Source organism: Balaenoptera acutorostrata, chromosome 7 (assembly GCF_949987535.1).
Source record: "Balaenoptera acutorostrata chromosome 7, mBalAcu1.1, whole genome shotgun sequence".
NCBI classification, from domain to species: Eukaryota; Metazoa; Chordata; class Mammalia; order Artiodactyla; family Balaenopteridae; genus Balaenoptera; species Balaenoptera acutorostrata.
Window position 1 is genome coordinate 35,041,445 of NC_080070.1, and position 18,603 is coordinate 35,060,047.

The 18,603-nt window shown below is 33.4% G+C and overlaps 1 protein-coding gene across 5 annotated transcripts in view; it reads left to right on the plus strand.

The window, feature by feature from the left end:
* The window catches only part of TFEC (transcription factor EC), a 278,168-nt gene extending 259,597 nt beyond the window's left edge, over positions 1 to 18,571 (plus strand). For 4 of the 5 annotated variants that reach the window (XM_057549625.1, XM_007195111.2, XM_007195109.3 and 1 more), the window contains 5 exons: positions 1,254 to 1,368; positions 3,359 to 3,415; positions 7,001 to 7,076; positions 12,951 to 13,098; positions 13,978 to 18,571. In XM_057549625.1, coding sequence (XP_057405608.1) covers positions 1,254 to 1,368; positions 3,359 to 3,415; positions 7,001 to 7,076; positions 12,951 to 13,098; positions 13,978 to 14,358 — 777 coding nt within the window. In that variant the 3' untranslated portion in view covers positions 14,359 to 18,571. The remainder of the gene's footprint in view (positions 1 to 1,253; positions 1,369 to 3,358; positions 3,416 to 7,000; positions 7,077 to 12,950; positions 13,099 to 13,977) is intronic. The other variant, XR_009008780.1, reaches the window with a different exon arrangement.
* The last annotated feature ends 32 nt before the right edge of the window (positions 18,572 to 18,603 follow it).

Below are 18,603 nucleotides of genomic sequence, written 5' to 3' on the forward strand. Positions count from 1 at the left end.
TATATGAAAACATACATCAGAATACCATATGCAATCTATAATGTCCTTATTGATATGCACATACACTTAAATATTAGCCTGATTTCCACTGTATTTTCAATGATTTTTTTTCCTCAGAAATATACAATATTATTATATAGTTTAATAGATTATTATGTCAGAAACTAATTTTGGTCTTTCTTCACATTTATTTTCAGTCTGATTTTATAAGTATTAAAAAATTTCCCTTAGTTTGAATTGGAGTTTTACAAAAAGTGGGAATAAGATGTTAGAGTCTCCATAATAATCTGGTTATAGCTTTGCTTGGTTACTTGTATTATTTTTAGTTCTTTAGGAAAGAAAAAAGATACTGCTTATTCAGCTCTTGGTTGACTTCCCAGAAATGAAATAAAGATACTTAGAATGGAAATATTTTAAACATTCAAATCTTATATTTTAAATGTAGCTTGTTCTGGAATAATGAATATTAACTTGAGTTACGAATATTATTTAAATTTTTTTCTTGGGAGATCAAATCAATAAGCACATTTTAACTAACAAATTGGTATGATTTTAAATTGTGTATAAAGTATCTTAGCTTTCTGAAAAATTGTTCCCAAGAAACACTTTAAGAATTGCAGTGTTGCTATAATTAGACATACCCTATATCCACTAGAGGCAAAAGCAGTTTTAGACTACTTTTGGTTACCAGCTAGGATATTTATAATAATCTAGAACATTAAGTGTACAGTGAGAAAAGTATGCCTTCCAGGAAGGAAAGAAAGTTTTTCACTTAATTAATAGTGTAGAACACCTCTTGACTGTGACTTGCTGGTAGCACTGATGGTATTAAGAAGGCTTCCAAAATGTTCAACCATTATACCTAATTTATGATATGCAATGAACTTTCCAGCTTTGCTAATATGTATATTGATTTTTGTCAAAAATGATATTTTTAATCTTTTTCATTTATAACTGGGTAATGTGCTGGATCAAATTCCCATAACTTTGTAAATATTAATCAAAATTTTTCTTCGTGAGTGAACTAATTTCTCCTTTTGCTTAAATACAAACAGCTTTTTTCAACATAGCTTATCCATAAGCATGCCACAATGATTTTACAAAGTTAAGGCATACTCACTTTTGTTTAAAATTAAAATGCTATCTATTACAAATTACTATTAATAAAGTGGTAAATTTAAAATGAACATCTAAATACTTCGTCAATATCCAACAAAGATTTGATTGATCTTTTCTTCCTTTTTCCTCTAAAGCTTTCTGGAAGTATTTTGGATGTGTATAGCGGTGAGCAGGGAATTTCACCAATTAATATGGGCCTTACAAGTGCTTCTTGTCCAAGTAGTCTACCAATGAAAAGAGAAATTACAGGTAACATTGCTTTTATAGTTTTATCCTTTTTAAAAATCAACTACATAAGACATGAGTGACATATATTTCCAAGTTAAAGAGGATTTTTAAAATATTATTAAAATAGTTAGTTAAAATGGGAGACATTTAGAGAGTAAACCCATCTTTTTTTCCGCTATGACAACCAAACGCAAGTTAACATAACTTACAGTTCAATTGAATTAATTAATTATTTTAGGAATTGGGTGAATATACACATAACCTCTATTCATATGTATATGACAGTTTGACTAAGTTCTTCACTTAACATACGTTCATTTTGATATTGAATAGATGCAATTTATTAACATGGTTGCAAAAGAACAGATTAATAGATTAACGAAAATTAGATTTTCCCCTTTTTAGCTTGTTTTATAGATTTCATGATTCACATTTAACTTTGTCACGTGGGTAAAAACCCCTCAGTTTTCAACAGTAAATCTCAAAATTGTTACAACTCAAAGGAATTATAGGGGCACTGTCAAGTTCCTCCAGTATGTTGATGTGGGAATCAAGAGTCAGAGGAGTTATTTTCCCAAAGTCATACAGCTGATTAGAAGCAGAAGTGGATCAAAATAAGGATTTCATGACTTACAAGACCAGTGTTAGTTTCTCCATAAGAATAAAATAAAACTCAGTCGAAATTTCTGTAACAAGTTTTTAGTTTGGAGCTCAAACACTGGTCTTTAAATATTTTTATACAGTTAATATAAACATTTTTAATAAATGCAATATATCCATTCTTGGAGTCTAACCAATAACTCAAAAATATCTATGCATTCAAATTATTTAGACTAAAATTAATGAATGTAGCCTTAACTAAATTTAAATAAATGTATTTCTATTTTAAAACTAGAATAATTCAAAGAACATTGTATTATTGTCTATTGCTGTATAACAAATTACTCAAAATTTAACAGCTTGAAATAATAAACATTTATTATCTCATACAATCCCTATGGTTCAGAAATTCCGGGAGTGACTTGTAAAACTGGTTTCAGCTCAGAGTCTCTCATAAGGTTGCAGTCAAGATGTTGGCCAGAGGTACAGACATTTGCCACTTGACGGGCTAGAGGATGCACTCCCAAGGTGGTTCACTCACAGGTCTTCCAAGTCAGTGCTGCTTGTTGGCAAGTGGCCTTGGTTCTTTACCACGTTGACCTCTCCACAGGGCTGCTCAGGTGTCCACATGACATGACAACTAGCAATTCAAGGGACACCAAAGTGGGAAGCCGAAAACGTCTTTTATGATGTAGTCTGGGAAGCCACACTAATCATTTCCACAAAATTCTATTAGTTTCACGGGTCAGCTTTATTCAGTGTGGAAGGGAGCTAACAAAGGTGTGAATATCATGAGTGAGAATCATCGTGGGACATATTGGAGACTGACTATCACAAATGCTCACAACTACATAGCACGTGAAGTGTCACTTACTGAAAGTATGGAGTTGTCCAATAGAAATATCTGAGAAATGTAGTTAGTTTCAATTCTTGGGATGTAGAAATCATAATTTTTTATAAAAAATTAAGGTTGTAAAAATTTAGGTTGTAATAATTTTGAATAATCTTAAAATTCTGAGAACAATACTAATAAAAATGATTAAGCAGTTTAATATTTTCTGTGTGCTGTACCTATTTTAATCATCACAGTGATTATCAGGTAAGTATTATATCAGTTTTACAGGTAAGAAGCCTGAGACACAGAGAACTTAGGTAACAGTCCACAAGGCTATTAAATGGAGCGCCAGAATACAAATCCAGGTTTTACTGCTCAAAGCCCATAGGCTTTGTCACTGCCTTCTTACTAAAGAGCACTCTGTTCCAAATTTCTTAATATTTGCAAAATATATATATATATTTTACCACTTGGAGCAAGTAATATTGTATTTTCACTAGTATTTCTGAATTATGTTGACTGGAAGGATTGTAAGGTAGAAATAAGTACTGTTTCAATTGTCTTCCTTTCGATCAGAAACTGATACTCGAGCTTTGGCAAAAGAGAGACAAAAAAAGGACAACCACAACCTCAGTGAGTATATTTTCCTTTTTCCGAAACAAAATTAATTAATGCAAGAGGAAATGCAGAAGGTTAAAATGTGTGATGTTTTATTGTCGCCCCATAAATATTTTGAGGTCAGATGACCAAAACTAAGTGTACATGCTCACTGGTAGAGCTATGTTGGGCAATTTAAACAATGTGAACTCTCAGAAAATCTAGACATTTTTATGAAGTTCAGCATCTCAAGTTCTCTCCTTGATCATTCTCTCTCTCTCAGGAAGACTGCGTGTGAGCATTGAGTTATGTTTGAACTCAGTTGTGACTCATTGACTCCAAGGTTTAAAGAGATTAAAGTGACTTTAGAAAATGTCCACCATTTAAATAGCAAGAAATGTGACTCCAGGTTCTTATCTTTCTGTGTCAATCTGCTCCTCCCTTCCTAATGATAAGTTATCTGAAAGTATTGCTTATGTTGTACTGCTGAATTCCACTGCTGCTGCCAAAAAAGGGGCCTCTTACGCCTTCCTGCGGGTCAGTTTGACTCTGATAATGGGTCACATGAGATGGGTAAATGCATCCAGGGAAGTTGTTGAGGGGCAAGTTGAGCTTTAGAGTGCTTTGTCATGTCTCAAATGCTTAACTGTCTTAAGTGAGCTTGACTAATTGAGTGTGAAGCTTTTTTGTTCTGGGAGCCAAATCAAAAAATGAGAAAAAAATAGAATAGAATAGAATTAAATAAAAACTTTAAAGTTCTAAAACAAACCTGGAATTTCCTTACATGTGGTTAGTTGAAATTGATTCTACATGTACCTGTGAAACCTGCATATATCTGTTCATGAAGCATCTGCCTACGTCACAGAGTAGGTTGACTGTGTGACTGAGGAGAGGGCTGACCTGTGGTTATAACAGTCCTTAGAGTAATTGTGGAGAGGGAAATGATTTGATTCTGATCACTTAGTGGCAGAGCAGATAAGTGTTGGTGCAGTTTATGAGACAAGTAGAACCTGAAAGACAGAGCTAGTTGTTAGCAGAAGGAATTAATACATCAAGGAGCTAAAGGCTTCTCTCTTAGTTTTAAGTCTGCTAACTATTACCTTCCTTGCTCCTTTCTTCTCTCCTCTATGTTTGTGCTTTAAATAACAGGTCATTTAATGTAAAGTATGATAGGTGCCTGGTATGACCATTATCAAAGTGTTTTCTAATTTGGATTCTCTTACTTAGTGATCTTCCTTTTTGGAGATATCAATGTTACAAAAAATTAATATCACATTTTAAATATGAATCTAGGATATCCCTTAACATTTGTGAGGATCATGGCTGGAGGACAAATAAAGTCCCACTTACCAGATGTCTAAATACTTAAAAGCTATAACTCAAGCTAGAAATGCTAAATTAAGTATGTTCTATACTTCCTAAAGATTGGAAGGCCAGGTGTGAAATAAGAATTCTCAGATCCTTGGAATTCTGAGTAGGAATGTCAGGGTGGGGCAATGCCAGCCTTTAGCCAGCAGCCCATCTCACTTCTCTCTTTACCCCCTAGAGGCCACTTGCATTTCTATGCTGCAAGTGGCCTCAAACACGAGTGGGAACCCTCATCCTGTATATTCAAGTTCTATACATATCTCTGCAAACAGCTGCCCCTTGTCTGCATCATGGGACTAGGGTAAGCACCTTGGTGTCCTGATCCTCCCTCCAGAGGATGGACCTGGGAAGCAACCTGAGCAGGCTCAGGGTGTTTGGGAAGATATTCCTGTTGCAAATTACCCAGAATGTAGTTTAGAAGGGGGCTCCCTTTGTCCTGTGGCTGCCTTGCTCAGTGTGGATGGGTATGGTAAGAAAAGGCAAAGGGGGCTCCTCATCAGTATGGGGTCTGGGAAGAGAGGCCCCTTTTGCTTGGATGTAAGGACAGGAATGAGTGAATATATCAAAAACTTTGTAAAGAGTGAAATCACATGTAGCATGAAATAGTTTAGTAATTTCTTAAAACTTGACTCCTTTACAGACAACTAGTACTGGAGATGAAAACATTGAGGAACCAAACTTCTCATCATAATTAGCCATTAAAAGTTTTACTGGGCACAATCTAAGAAGAGCTGGGTAGGAATTTCTGATATTTTACGTAAGGTGCATCTAAATAATAGATTTTGGAAAAACATTATAGGACTAAACCAGTCTCCTATTTTGAGATAAAACTGTGAACATCCTTCCTAGCTGCTCTCCATCTTATATTTAAAAGTCTGTTTTATAATATAGGAGTGAGTATGTGTGAACATAGACTTACTAATAAATTCTCACTGTAAAATATAAATGTATTTCTATCAGCATTATCTTTGTTTATTTTCTTTTCAGTTTTTTATTTGGTGTCAGTTTTTTTAATCACATGCATAGGAAAACAGGATTGGTAAAGAGGGAAAATAAACTCTCCCAAGAATCAATTATATCCTAATTTCAGAGGAATCCCAATGTATTATTTTTGAAGGTCAAGTTCATTCATGGTAAATTGTTTTGTAGAGTAGGTTCACCAAGACAATTGATTTTTTTTCATGACTTTCCTTATTTCCAGTAGCAGATCTTATTTTTGAAGCACGTATGGTTTAATGTTTTTGACATATAGTTTTCTTCTTCTTCATGACATTTTACTTCCTTCATTTCCCTAAAATGCTTTAAAAATGTTATCTACTTAAACAATATTATGCATAAGTTGTGGTTCCTGATACTGGGAATATAGAGTACTGGAAATATAGGACTACTCTGTGCTCTATAAGACTGCTCTTAGGTAAGGGTCAATATAGAAAACTCTACTTATTTGTTTATTTGACATTTATTGAACATTTACTAGATGCACAAAATTTCCATAAGCAATGGATGCATAGAAATGCAAACAGAGAAAACAGTCTCTGAATAAAAACCTATATCAGTAGTTCTCAAAGTGTGGTCCCTAGACAAGCAGCATCGGCATCACCTGGGAACTTGCTAGAAATGCAAATTCTTGGGTCCCAACCCAGTCCTACTAAAATCAGAATCTCTAGGTGCGGGGTACAAATTTACTTTAACTATCCCTCCAGGTGTGTCTGATGCATGCCAGAGTTTAAGAATCACTGCTCTATGTATTATTGAAAGTTGTTAAATTAGAAAACTATATTTATAGTCTAATCAGCGTACATTTATTTAGCACCTTTTACATGCCAAGGCCTCTGGCGATACGAAAGAAATGGTCCCTGCCCTCAAAGAGGTCATAGTCTATTTGGGCACACATACCTACCATGTACCAAACTTTGTGTTAGCCTTTCAGTGGAGTGTATGAGAAAGGAGAGTATATAAATACATATATATCTGTATGAGTGAATATTATTGCATTTCAAAGAATGATAAAAATGTTGTTTTTGAGAGAAAATGTTTTAAAATAATTGTGAATAATAGACTCACAATTCTAATATTGTTATTTTTACTTTTAGAATAAAATGTGTTTGAATTTTTTATTTTTGAGAAGTACCCTTTTCACTAAATGAAACTTTTTTGCTCATTGTTTTTCAAAGATTGTTAAGAAAGTTTACAGCTGACCAAAAATGAATTGTACTTTAATGAGAATAATCAATAATATTTCTTTTTTAATAGTTGAAAGAAGAAGAAGGTATAATATTAATTACCGAATCAAGGAGCTTGGCACTCTTATTCCAAAGTCTAATGATCCGTGAGTTCAACAATCATTTCTTAATAATGTTATGGTTTCAATCCTCCCCGCAAAATGGGTGAGAGGGAGAGGGGGAGGGGAGAACCAAAGACTAAGAAACTAAGCAGCTGTGGTAAAGATAAGCCTACTGCTGGTCTCACTTTTTAATATCTATTCAAGGCTGATAGTTATTAAGCATCAACGTTGTTACTAACACTTGTCCTATTGAGCTATAGGAAATAAGTAAATTATTTCTTCTCAGTATTTAGTGGATTTTTCTGTATGGCACCAATATTTGCAAATTTAGTGGTAGTACCAAATGCTTTCATGATACTGACGGGCATCCTCAATTTATGATTATAGCACGCCTTCCAATTTAAGATTTATGTGTACATGAAAATTGGAATGTTGAATTTTCAGAGGTTCCAAAATTCTGGCAATCTGCAAGCAGAAAAAATAGAATTGTAAAAACAGGCTGATTGATGCCAGTCAATAATCGGTTATTGCAATTAAATTTTCAGCTAGGTTATGGTGTCATACAGTCACAAAGTCAGTTAAACAGGATGTTTGAGGTTGTAAATTTCAAGAAATAGTTGATAAAACAAAATATCAATTTAGCATGTTAAGTGTTTCTCTAAAAACATGAAAACATTGTAGCATTAATAATGACTAGAAAAAAATGTTTTGTTCAGACTGAGAACTGGACTCTCCAAATACTGGCAAAAATCCATTATTCAGAAATGATGATGTTTGATAAAGTGGGATCTGTGAAATTTTTTTTTTTTTTTTTTTGGATCTGTGAAATTTGAAAGTGTTCTTTCCCTAAATATAAATGTGCTAATTCACTTGGACAACTCATCCAATTATAATAGAAGGGAATGCCATATTTATTCTTATGGGCATAGTAGATAGTGAAGGCATCTCCAGTAGAATGGCAGAAAGAGCACTGGACAGAAAGTCTGAAGAGCTCAATCTTGGTGTAGGTCCTACCAATAATTTTTCAAATCTTTTGAAGTCTCTAAGCATGCAACTCTTTCTGTTAGCAGAAGGAAACATCCATTTTCCAGATAAGACATTTTTTTAACACTTAAAATATAAATGCACATTTATTCACCAAACATTTGATGTAAGACCAAGACCTTTTAGTTTGAATGTGTTTCAATTTTTCTTCCTTACGTAAACTGCACAAAAATGTATAGTCTATTTCAATTTCTTAAAGATAAAACAAAAACCTAAGTGCCAGCCACCTAAATATAGATGGATTTTTTTTAATGTTTGCACTCTAATTTGTTACAGCATATTTTTTAGCAACCTATCTCTACTGACATTTTACTTGAGTTTTTCCAAAGCTTTTAATATACTTTTCCTAAGAACAATAGCTATTTTTATAAATGTTCTTTCTTCTTTTGCATTCGTATTTCATTAGTTAACATACATATAATTTAATTATACTATCACAATAATAAGTACAATGGGCATTCATTTAACAGCCTGTCAGTAAGTACATGTCACCACAAGGATAACAGAAGTACCTGGGTGTCTTAGAAGGTAGCCTAGTGTCTACTTTGTTCTGTCAACAGTCAGTGAGTATCACGAAGGGAATGGAGAACATTAATTAATCCTGAAAGTGATTAGGTAAAGGTCAGTTAAGAGAGCTTCCCTTGTAACTGGTAGAGCTAACCCACAGTGCCAGGCCCAGGTTATATGCAGAAAACAGATGAGACTATAAAATTGGACACTGAAGCCTGACTGAACATCTTTAGATGTCACCATGCCTGTAAAGCACCAATTATATGGCTGGGTTTTTATAAAAATAAAATCAAGTAATATGTATGAGAATACCTTAAAAATTATAAAGCTTGTGTGAGGGATAATTATTACTCTACATTTTTATAGAAGCTTTGGTTGTAAAATGGCTCCTTTCTGGTTCTAATTCATTGTCTAGAACAGGGGATGGAAAACTTATCCTCTAAAGGGCCAGATAGTAATTATTTCAAGCTTTGTGAGCATAAAGTCTCTCACAATTATTCAACTCTGCCATTGTAGCATGAAAGCAGACATAGACAATATGTATATGAAAGAGCACGACTGCATCCAATGAAACTTTATTGACAAAAACAGGCTGCAGGCTATAGTTTGTCTACCCCTGATCTAGAATATGGAAAATCAATTTATCACAGAATCACATCTGAAAGGGACCATAATTGGGAAAGCTTCATTTTAAGTGTTCTTAAGGGACTTTCTCTTTGTGGATTTCAGAAAGGGGAAGTATCAATTGTTTTAATTCTATTATATTATATGTAGGCACTGAAAATATCAGAGTATTACATATTACACGTTAGAAGGATAGTAATACCTCATGAAACCTTTGTTGCTGTTATATGTACAAAGAGCCCACTGGGTCACAACAGAAAACACATTTCTTATGGCAGATGCATTTGAAAAAGTGGGAAAGCCACAGATTTGCAGATACAGCACTGAACTGAGAGAGGAGACCTAGGACTCATCTTCTAAACACTGCATGCTCTTGGGCAAGTAGCAGGAACTCTGAAGCTTTGGTTATATAAAGGCTCTGAGGACCTTTCCAGCTCATGGCTAGAATAAACTTAGGGCGTGGCTTAGCAAATGAAAGCTAATACCTGGAAGCATATTGAATTCTATGAAGTTGCCATTTTTGTGTATGAAAAACATTCAGAAATTTGTACTTCTTTCTTCTTTGCTGGGTCAAAATAGTATGGTCAGAAGGGAAAAAATATAGTAAAGAGCTATCGTTGAGGTATATATGTTGAGAAAATGAAATGAAAAACACACAGTCTCTTAACCGTCAGTGAAAAATAAAACCAAACAAAACTAGCAAATACAAAAAGTGAAGCATTTCTACAGATGTGTGGTAGTGATTTACTTCATATGTGCTTTTAATTAATCATATTTACAAAAAAATCATATTTGTAGATATAAAAAGGCCAACAGAGCATGAATTATTCTAGTTGTGCTATCAAATTATTCTTTTCTTTCTACTTTTTTATATATAAAATTAAGGTTTTTTTGTATTGATTTTTTTATCTTCTACAGTCAGAACTTTCTCCGGCTTTTGTGTAAGAATGGCAGTTGAGGTAGTAAATGATACCTAACAAGACTTTCTAAATCAGAAGTTATAAAATGTTGATCAAAGCAAGAAGAATCAGACCTGTCATGGTGTTTTCTTTCTTTTTTATTTTTTTAATGCTTCTAAGTGGATGTGCACTCCTAAGATGACAACAGATTGTACATTTTCCATAGTTTTGTCTGGCAGCATTCTTACTCCAACTTACATATTTCTGTTACCTGCTTTAGCCCTATATACATTCAAGCTTTTAACTTTCTCAAAGATATAAGTTCTTCAAAGAAAATTATTTTGTAGAAAATGAAAAGCCAGTATCAACATTCACTCCTTAGGTATGTCTTTGTATGTGTTAGTATTTATAGTATAATGTCATATATAATGTTTTTTAATGCCTAACTGCATGAAATTATCTTGGGAGAGAGAAAAACATCTCTTTAATATATTTGGAAAACTTGAAATATTTTAAGAAGAAACCTCATATATTAAAATGGCTTTAAATAGAGTGAACTCTTAAACATTTAGTGAAATGACATCAAGTAGATATTGTAGCAAAACCCCTTGTGTGTTTTCTATCACAATTTTTTTTTTAACATCTTTATTGGAGTATAATTGCTCTACAATGGTGTGTTAGTTTCTGTTTTATAACAAAGTGAATCAGCCATACATATATATATATATATCCCCATATCTCCTCCCTCTTGCGTCTCCCTCCCACCCTCCCTATCCCACCCCTCTAGGTGGTCACAAAGCACTGAGCTGATCTCCCTGTGCTATGCGGCTGCTTCCCACTAGCTATCTATTTTACATTTGGTAATGTATATATGTCAATGTTACTCTCTCACTTAATCCCGGCTTACCCTTCCCCTCCCAGTGTCCTCAAGTCCATTCTCTACGTCTGTGTCTTTATTCCTGTCCTGCCCGAAGTTCTTCAGAACCATTTTTTTTTTTTTTAGATTCCATATATATGTGTTAGCATACGGTATTTGTTTTTCTTTTTCTGACTGACTTCATTCTGTATGAGAAAACCATAATTGAAAAAGAGTCATGTACCACAATGTTCATTGCAGCTCTATTTACAGTAGCCAGGACATGGAAGCAACCTAAGTGTCCAGCAACAGATGAATGGATAAAGAAGATGTGGCACATATATACAATGGAATATTACTCAGCCATAAAAAGAAATGAAATTGAGTTATTTGTAGTGAGGTGGATGGATCTACCACAACTTTGAAGGTTTATTTTAGACGTAAATAAACAGTACCTTAAACTTCAAAGTTGACTAGGGTTATTGTTTTCATCCTATTCCTTCTGTCCTTCAAGTTTTTCTTCCCATGAGAAGAAATAAAACAAAATTAAGGCCTTTAGGCTCCTGTTGCTGCTTAGAGTTTTAACTCAGGAGTTCACTACACTTTTAAGTGACAGATAACTTCTGGTTTAATGACAAAAGTAGCCTCTTTTCCCTCTACCCTTCCCACCACTAGATAAATCACTGTGCTTGGAAAGATAACAACAGCTGTATGGCCCCAGAGAACTGACAAAGCAGTTTCAAGCTTGAGACAGACGTGGCAATGGTTTGGTGCTTTTCAGTAGAAGATGGCTTATTCCAGCATTCTCACCTAATAAGCATTTTCACCTGTGGTAGAATAATGTATATTCCTTTAATTTGTTACAGCTAATGGAATTGTCGTCTAACCTGAACTTCCAATGAGGCACATGCCAGTCAGGTTTTTCATAAACTACATTTTCCCACTTCTGAACACTTAATAAATACATATTAAGTTCCATGAATTTCGTGTAGATCACGTAAACCAAAAATACATGCAGTGTAATGTCTTTTAAAATTTTCCCTACAAGTTTACTTACTGTTGTATTAAAAGAAATCTCATGATTCTAAATGGAAAATTCATCCAAATTTTTCAACAGCTCTGATTAACTTTTAGCAATCAGTTTGGCCCTATTCTCCATACATATTATGAATTGTCAGATAGTATTAAATTTATTGATGTATGTTTTTAGATATTAAACTCAGTAGCCTGTTCTGTAATTCCAGATTTATCATCTCTCCTGTCTAAAAATAAGTTTTAATAAAATATTTTTTCTATGCTACAGTCTGAAGATTATTGGCAATGTTCAACTGTATTTACTTATTGTACACTTACTTCAAAATAGATATCCAGCTTTTAAAAAAAATGTTGATGCTTTTTGTGCAGAAAAATTTGCCTAATGATTCTAGAAAGTTTTGCTCTATTGCATAAAGTGATGTTGCCAAACTCCGATTTGTTTCACAATTACTCAGGATCACCATTCAGGAGGGACTTTATTTTATTTTTTTCCTAGAAGCATAAAAGCAACCTTATAGAAAGTAGGTTAAAAGATTGGTACATTTGAAATGATCTTAAAAAATTTAGGCTTAAGTCCTCAGTAATGTACATTTCCTCATTCATTAATGCAGAAATACCGCACATAGATTTTAATCTCGGAGTTAATAATAAAAGCAATTTTCACTAAAAATATAAAAACTGTAATGGTAGAATCATGATATTGCATTTAGCTCTCCCACAAAAAGTCACTTTATTACTTTCTTTTGACACTTATTTTCATTCTGGGATTAATTTTACTATATAAGGGCTTCTTAACTATTCTATTAAAATTTCTATTCAGAAGCAATAATATCTAAGAGTGAATAATAGTCATGTAAATCATTATTTCATATTAATGTGAAAGATTTTGTAAGTTCTTATGAATTCTGCTGACATGCACAATTGTGAAAAGGTTATCTCTCCTTTCTACAGTGATATGCGCTGGAACAAAGGAACCATTCTAAAAGCATCAGTGGAGTACATCAAGTGGCTACAAAAAGAACAACAGAGAGCTCGAGAATTAGAACACAGACAGAAGAAATTAGAGCAGGCTAACAGGCGCCTTCTACTCCGGATTCAGGTTTTTATAAGAACGTTGCCATGAACCATGTAGCTTACATATGACTTATCCATCATCAGTTTTATTCATTGGTCTCATTTATTTTTTTCTCATTAACAATTATTTTTTCTTCCCAAGGATAATTTTATTGCCTTTTAGAAGTTCATGAATTAGATTGATTCAATTAGGTTTCGATTAGAAATCTAGGATCAAGTTGGCTTTAAAAATATATAATGAATGATAACTAATTGCAAGATGCAGAAAATAGAACCAATTTTATAAACACACAAATATTATCCCAGTCAAAAAATAATAATAAGCAGAACCTTTGTTTCTCTGGATAATATTGGACATTAAATTCTCCTCTCCCCCTTTTATTTCTATAGTAACATTGCTATGGATTTCATTGCCTTAAGGCATATTTTGCCAGTTTATATTGTCACTCCTCATCTGTTCATGTGACACAAAATCTCAAAATATAGGTTTTCATAAGCCTCAAGATTTTTTCTTTAATATGCGAGCAAGCTTACTGCCAGGTAAAACACTCCTGTTTCCATGAAATGGACCTATAGAGAGAAATTAATCAGGAAGAATGACTGGAAGATTTCCACTATCTCCAAATAGTTGTACTGTAGCCTGAGCCACTATGGGACCATTATATGTCATGTATTCCTTTAACGAACAATCTGAGTATTTTTTAAAAATCTGAGTATTTTCCTCAGGGTTATTTTTCAGGCATTAGAAATATACCACACTCTGTTATTTGCAAAGAATATTTATAATATGTATTACTCTTCATTTTGAGTGCTTGTTAATATTTTAAATCTATTTGTGGCTTATTCTCTAGAGTTGATTTTACTTTCAAAGTCATTATTTAATTATTCTTGTTTGAAATTGCAGGAACTAGAAATACAGGCTCGTGCTCATGGTCTGCCAACCCTGGCTTCACTTGGCACAGTTGATTTAGGTGCTCACATCACCAAACAACAGGCCCATCTTGAGCAGAATTCAGTAGACTATTGCCAACAATTGGTTCTGTCTCAGGGGACAAGCCCTGAGCTCTGTGATCAAGCTATGGCCTTCTCTGATCCTTTGTCACACTTCACAGATTTATCATTTAGTGCGGCTTTGAAAGAGGAACAAAGATTGGATGACATGCTACTGGATGACACAATATCTCCGTTTGGAACAGATCCTCTGCTATCTGCCACTTCCCCTGCAGTTTCCAAAGAGAGCAGTAGGAGAAGTAGCTTTAGCTCAGATGATGGTGATGAGTTATAAAAAATAAACAGGCTCAATTCATCAACTGGGAATCAATTCTATGCTGGTGCTATGCAATTAAGTTCTGTGTTTCATATATTGCTTTGGCTCAATTTTTCTGAAAGGAATATATTGTTCATGAAAAACTGATTGGTTAGAAACGACAGAATTCACAGGAAGAAGAAGCACAGTGTTGAAGAATTATTAAGAGCAAAAAAGATTTTTTTTCTCTTTGACTACTGAGTCCAAATCTACTTAAATTTTGTTTTCCTGGAAAGAGGCACAACATAAGAAATAGCTCTCTACTGATATTTTAAAAGTAGTGACTTGGTGGTGTACTATTGGAACTAACAGACTGCAAAGAATAAACCTTCTGAAATATACATTTTCTTACTTCCGTCTCCTTCCTATTCAGCTCTGACAACGTTAATTTTCAAGAATCAAGATCGACAGATCTGGTTGTTCATTGCCTTTTTTCCACTGTCTGGGGGATAGTTGTCTAAAGTTCAAGCCTTATAGGGGAACTAATTAAAAGATAGATTATCTACCACTTCTAATTGAAAAGTGAATCTACCATAAACATTAGAATTTTCCACAATAAAATACAGAAAATTTATAAAAACTTAGGATTCTAAAATTAGACTCTAATTCCCTTGGTCAGTTCAATCACGCTAACTCTAAAAGCATCTTTGCATATTTATGGAGACATGCTCAGTTCAGAAAAAGAACACATTGAATACTGTCCTCAAGAATACTGGCTATAATTGTTATCACTTCACACAAGCATACCCACCGCTCCCCCAAACAGGTACACAATGCAGTTAATACATATTCTTTTTTTCCCTTCATTCTTCTGATTTTCTAATCAGCATCTGAAATTACACTCCAAATCCTTTTTACTTTATCAAGAAGAGATATTGGATAATCAGTTTCAGCAAATAAAATATCGAAAGTCCCCCTACTAGGACAATTTGTAATTTGTTAAATAAAACTTATCACTGTTTCCAAAATTGGATTTAAATTAATTAGTTGATACAGTTTTGCTCCAAATTGATGAAATACTGAAAACTGGATTGCCAACTGACAAAATAATTAGTAAAACAGAAAATCTTTCTTATTACATTCAGCTCTGAGTGGAGGATAAAGTCCTATTCCTGTGAGTACTTAGAGTACCCTACGATCTCTGTTAGCCTTGTTAGCATTTATTATTTATATCTATGGTGCTTCACTCAAATTTTTCTCTCTTGAGCTTCTTCAAAGCATTGGGAATTGACTTACCAAGGATGTTACTCTGTGCTAGACCTACATGAATGATCATCTGATCAATGAGTATTTGTGGAGTGATACTCAAAACTTCAGTAAGTTCTGTGAAAATATGGAACAGATGAGCAAGATATGGTCTTACTCCTCAGGGAGTTAAAATGACTGCATGAGAAACCACAACAAAAGATAGAAGACATTTAAAATTAAAGCCTACATGGTGCAGCATAAGCTGCAAATACAGGAGGTCAGAAAAACTAAAAATGAAGATTGGAGAATCACAAAAATGTGTGGGAACAGCAGAATTTAACTTCTTTTAAAAAGCATACATTTGGTGGAGGGGAGGCTATACAGGTGAATAATATCAACCAAATCATAAACGCGAGAATAAGTTGGGGAAGTGTCTTCATGACACATTCATTAGAAAGATCTGACCACCCTAGAAGACGCCTGTTCGGAGTCCTGAAAAATACTGGCAACAAGTTATGAAAGCCCTTGAAAACCAAGATGAAATGATGTAGCAGGAATAGATTTTTTACTAAGAGGAAGAAGCCTAAAAATTAAAATGCTACTGTATATTACTAATGTGATTGACATGTAATCTTTCATGAATATTAATTTTGGGATAAACGTTTCAAAGGGTGCTTCAGGTATTACTCACATGAAAAATACGTCATCACAAAATTTGAGATTTTAATGCTAATGAAAGTGGAAAATATTAAATCTTTATGGTATGTTTATTATCTCAGGCTTAGCTTACAGCATTAGCTCAGAGTTTGGAGAATTAAAATAATTTTCATTTTTTGACATGAAAAAACTCTTAATTTATAGGAATAGTTGTCAAAGCCAGATAGATAAATTCATCTGAAATAGATCATGTGAAAGAGAGCCATAAGATACATTTCCTCAAGAATTTTCAAGAGAACATTATATACTTTATGACAAAATTCCACTTTATTATCCAAGTTGATAAGTTAACATTGCAAATCATAGAGAAGGAATATATCTTGAAGTCAGTGGAAAACACATCATTCTAGATAGAGGCTAATTTCTGTTCTCATTTTATACATTATTCTAATTTCTTCATATTCTGAGAAAACTTACACTGAGGATTTCTTTACTCTGTCATCATTTTCCATTCTGCTAAAACACTACTACTCAGCCTTGAAAGCCATTTCTCATAATCTTAGCTAGTGAATGGCTTGACACAGGATGGTAGAGTCTGGATGAAAGAGATCTGGAAAGGGTAATAATATTTGCTACTACTTACAGATTATAATAACTATCAGGGGATTGTAAAACAGGTAATGGATTTTTAAAGACAGAGTGAAGAGTAGTGTTGTGTCACAGTCAACTGAAGTAGATTAAAAAATTAATTTTAGTCAGTAGTTCTTAACTTTTTAAGGCCTTGAGAATCTATTGAAAGTTATAGACTTTCTCCCTGGAAAAATACAGAATTTATATATACAGCCCCAAATTTGTATGTGTTAAGAGGTGTGAGGGATCTCCTGAATATCTCCTTGGATCCCAGATGAAGAATTCCCACATCAAGTCTGTTACTCAGTTGATAGCATTGTAGCTGTGTATCTATCAAGAGCTAAGTGTACAGTTAATGTCATATGTAATGATGGAGGAGGGAGCCCTAGTTATCTGAATAACATTATCCCAGCCCCAGAAATGATAAGGTTGCATAGGTAAGTGAAAGTGTACCAAACTCTAAACTATTCACTAAAGAAGTTTTTCACTTATAAAGTAGCCCCTTTCTAACATCCCCTGTTATATATATGCCTCTGTTATATGCTTATACATTTATGGGTCAGTTTCTCTATGATACATAGATGTTGTAACTATCTGACAATAACATTTTAAAGTTTTTTATATATATATATATAACTTTATATATATATATCTAAAAGTAGAAATAATGTAAATTCACAGGCAAATTATTTGAATATCTAAGAATCAAGAGTGATCCTTGGGAAAATTGATGCCTAGAATATGTTTGCAGAAATGAGACTTACAACAGTAAAAAAGGCATATTGTTTACCAAATAATTTTGTCACAGAAAATATCAGCTACCACTGAACTATTAATACACAATTAACCATAATAAAAACTGTTAAAAATGAAATAAAACAATTTAAAAATTATTTTTAGTTATCTTTTCAAGATAAGGTCCCATGCAATCTTTTTTCTCTAAAATATTGGCTTCCTTTTCATGGACTCACATTAAACAACCTTTCCAACTCCCAGTTATCTTAAAATAACAAGGGCCTCTTATGAGTAGATGTAGCTTTTCATATTTTTTTCTTCTTAGTGTCCTTTCTTATTGAATTTTCCCCATAACTGGAGAATATATATACAGATCATATTTTCTCAGTTTACAGATGTGAAGTCAGTGACTATAGCTTTCTAGATGTGGGTACAAAAGCTCTAAATAATAAATAGCCAGATGAGCTGGGGACATTGAGAAATAGCCTTTCTCTTCCTTTTTAAACTCATTCTTTTCCACTCATATGACTGTAAATAAAATATTTAATAGCTCTTACTTTAAAAAAAATAGACACAATGAGTTTCTTGATTGGTGTGCTCATTTACCTTCATTGTCAGGGGAGAAGTTAGATTACACAAGGTAAAAAAGAATTTATTTTTTTCTTTGTTTTGATAGATGGAGCGATGCTTGAATTTTCTTATACTTCAAAGTATCATGAATATTTTTTTTGCTGCTCTGGTATTGTGGAATTTTGATATTTAAATAAATGGCATAACTAAATGTTCCAATGTTTTTAAAATATCTCTAGGCTGATAGTTACCGACCTTATAATATCTAAGATGTAGATGAAAACTGGAATCAATTAATCTTTTGCTATGTTATCAACACTAGATCAGCCATCTGGGTTTCTTGAAAATACCTGAAGGATTGAATTTTGCTTCAGTTTTGATAATGGCACAGCCTATATCTGCTACATGGAATTACATCCTTTGCCCTTCCGGTGCCCTGCTTGT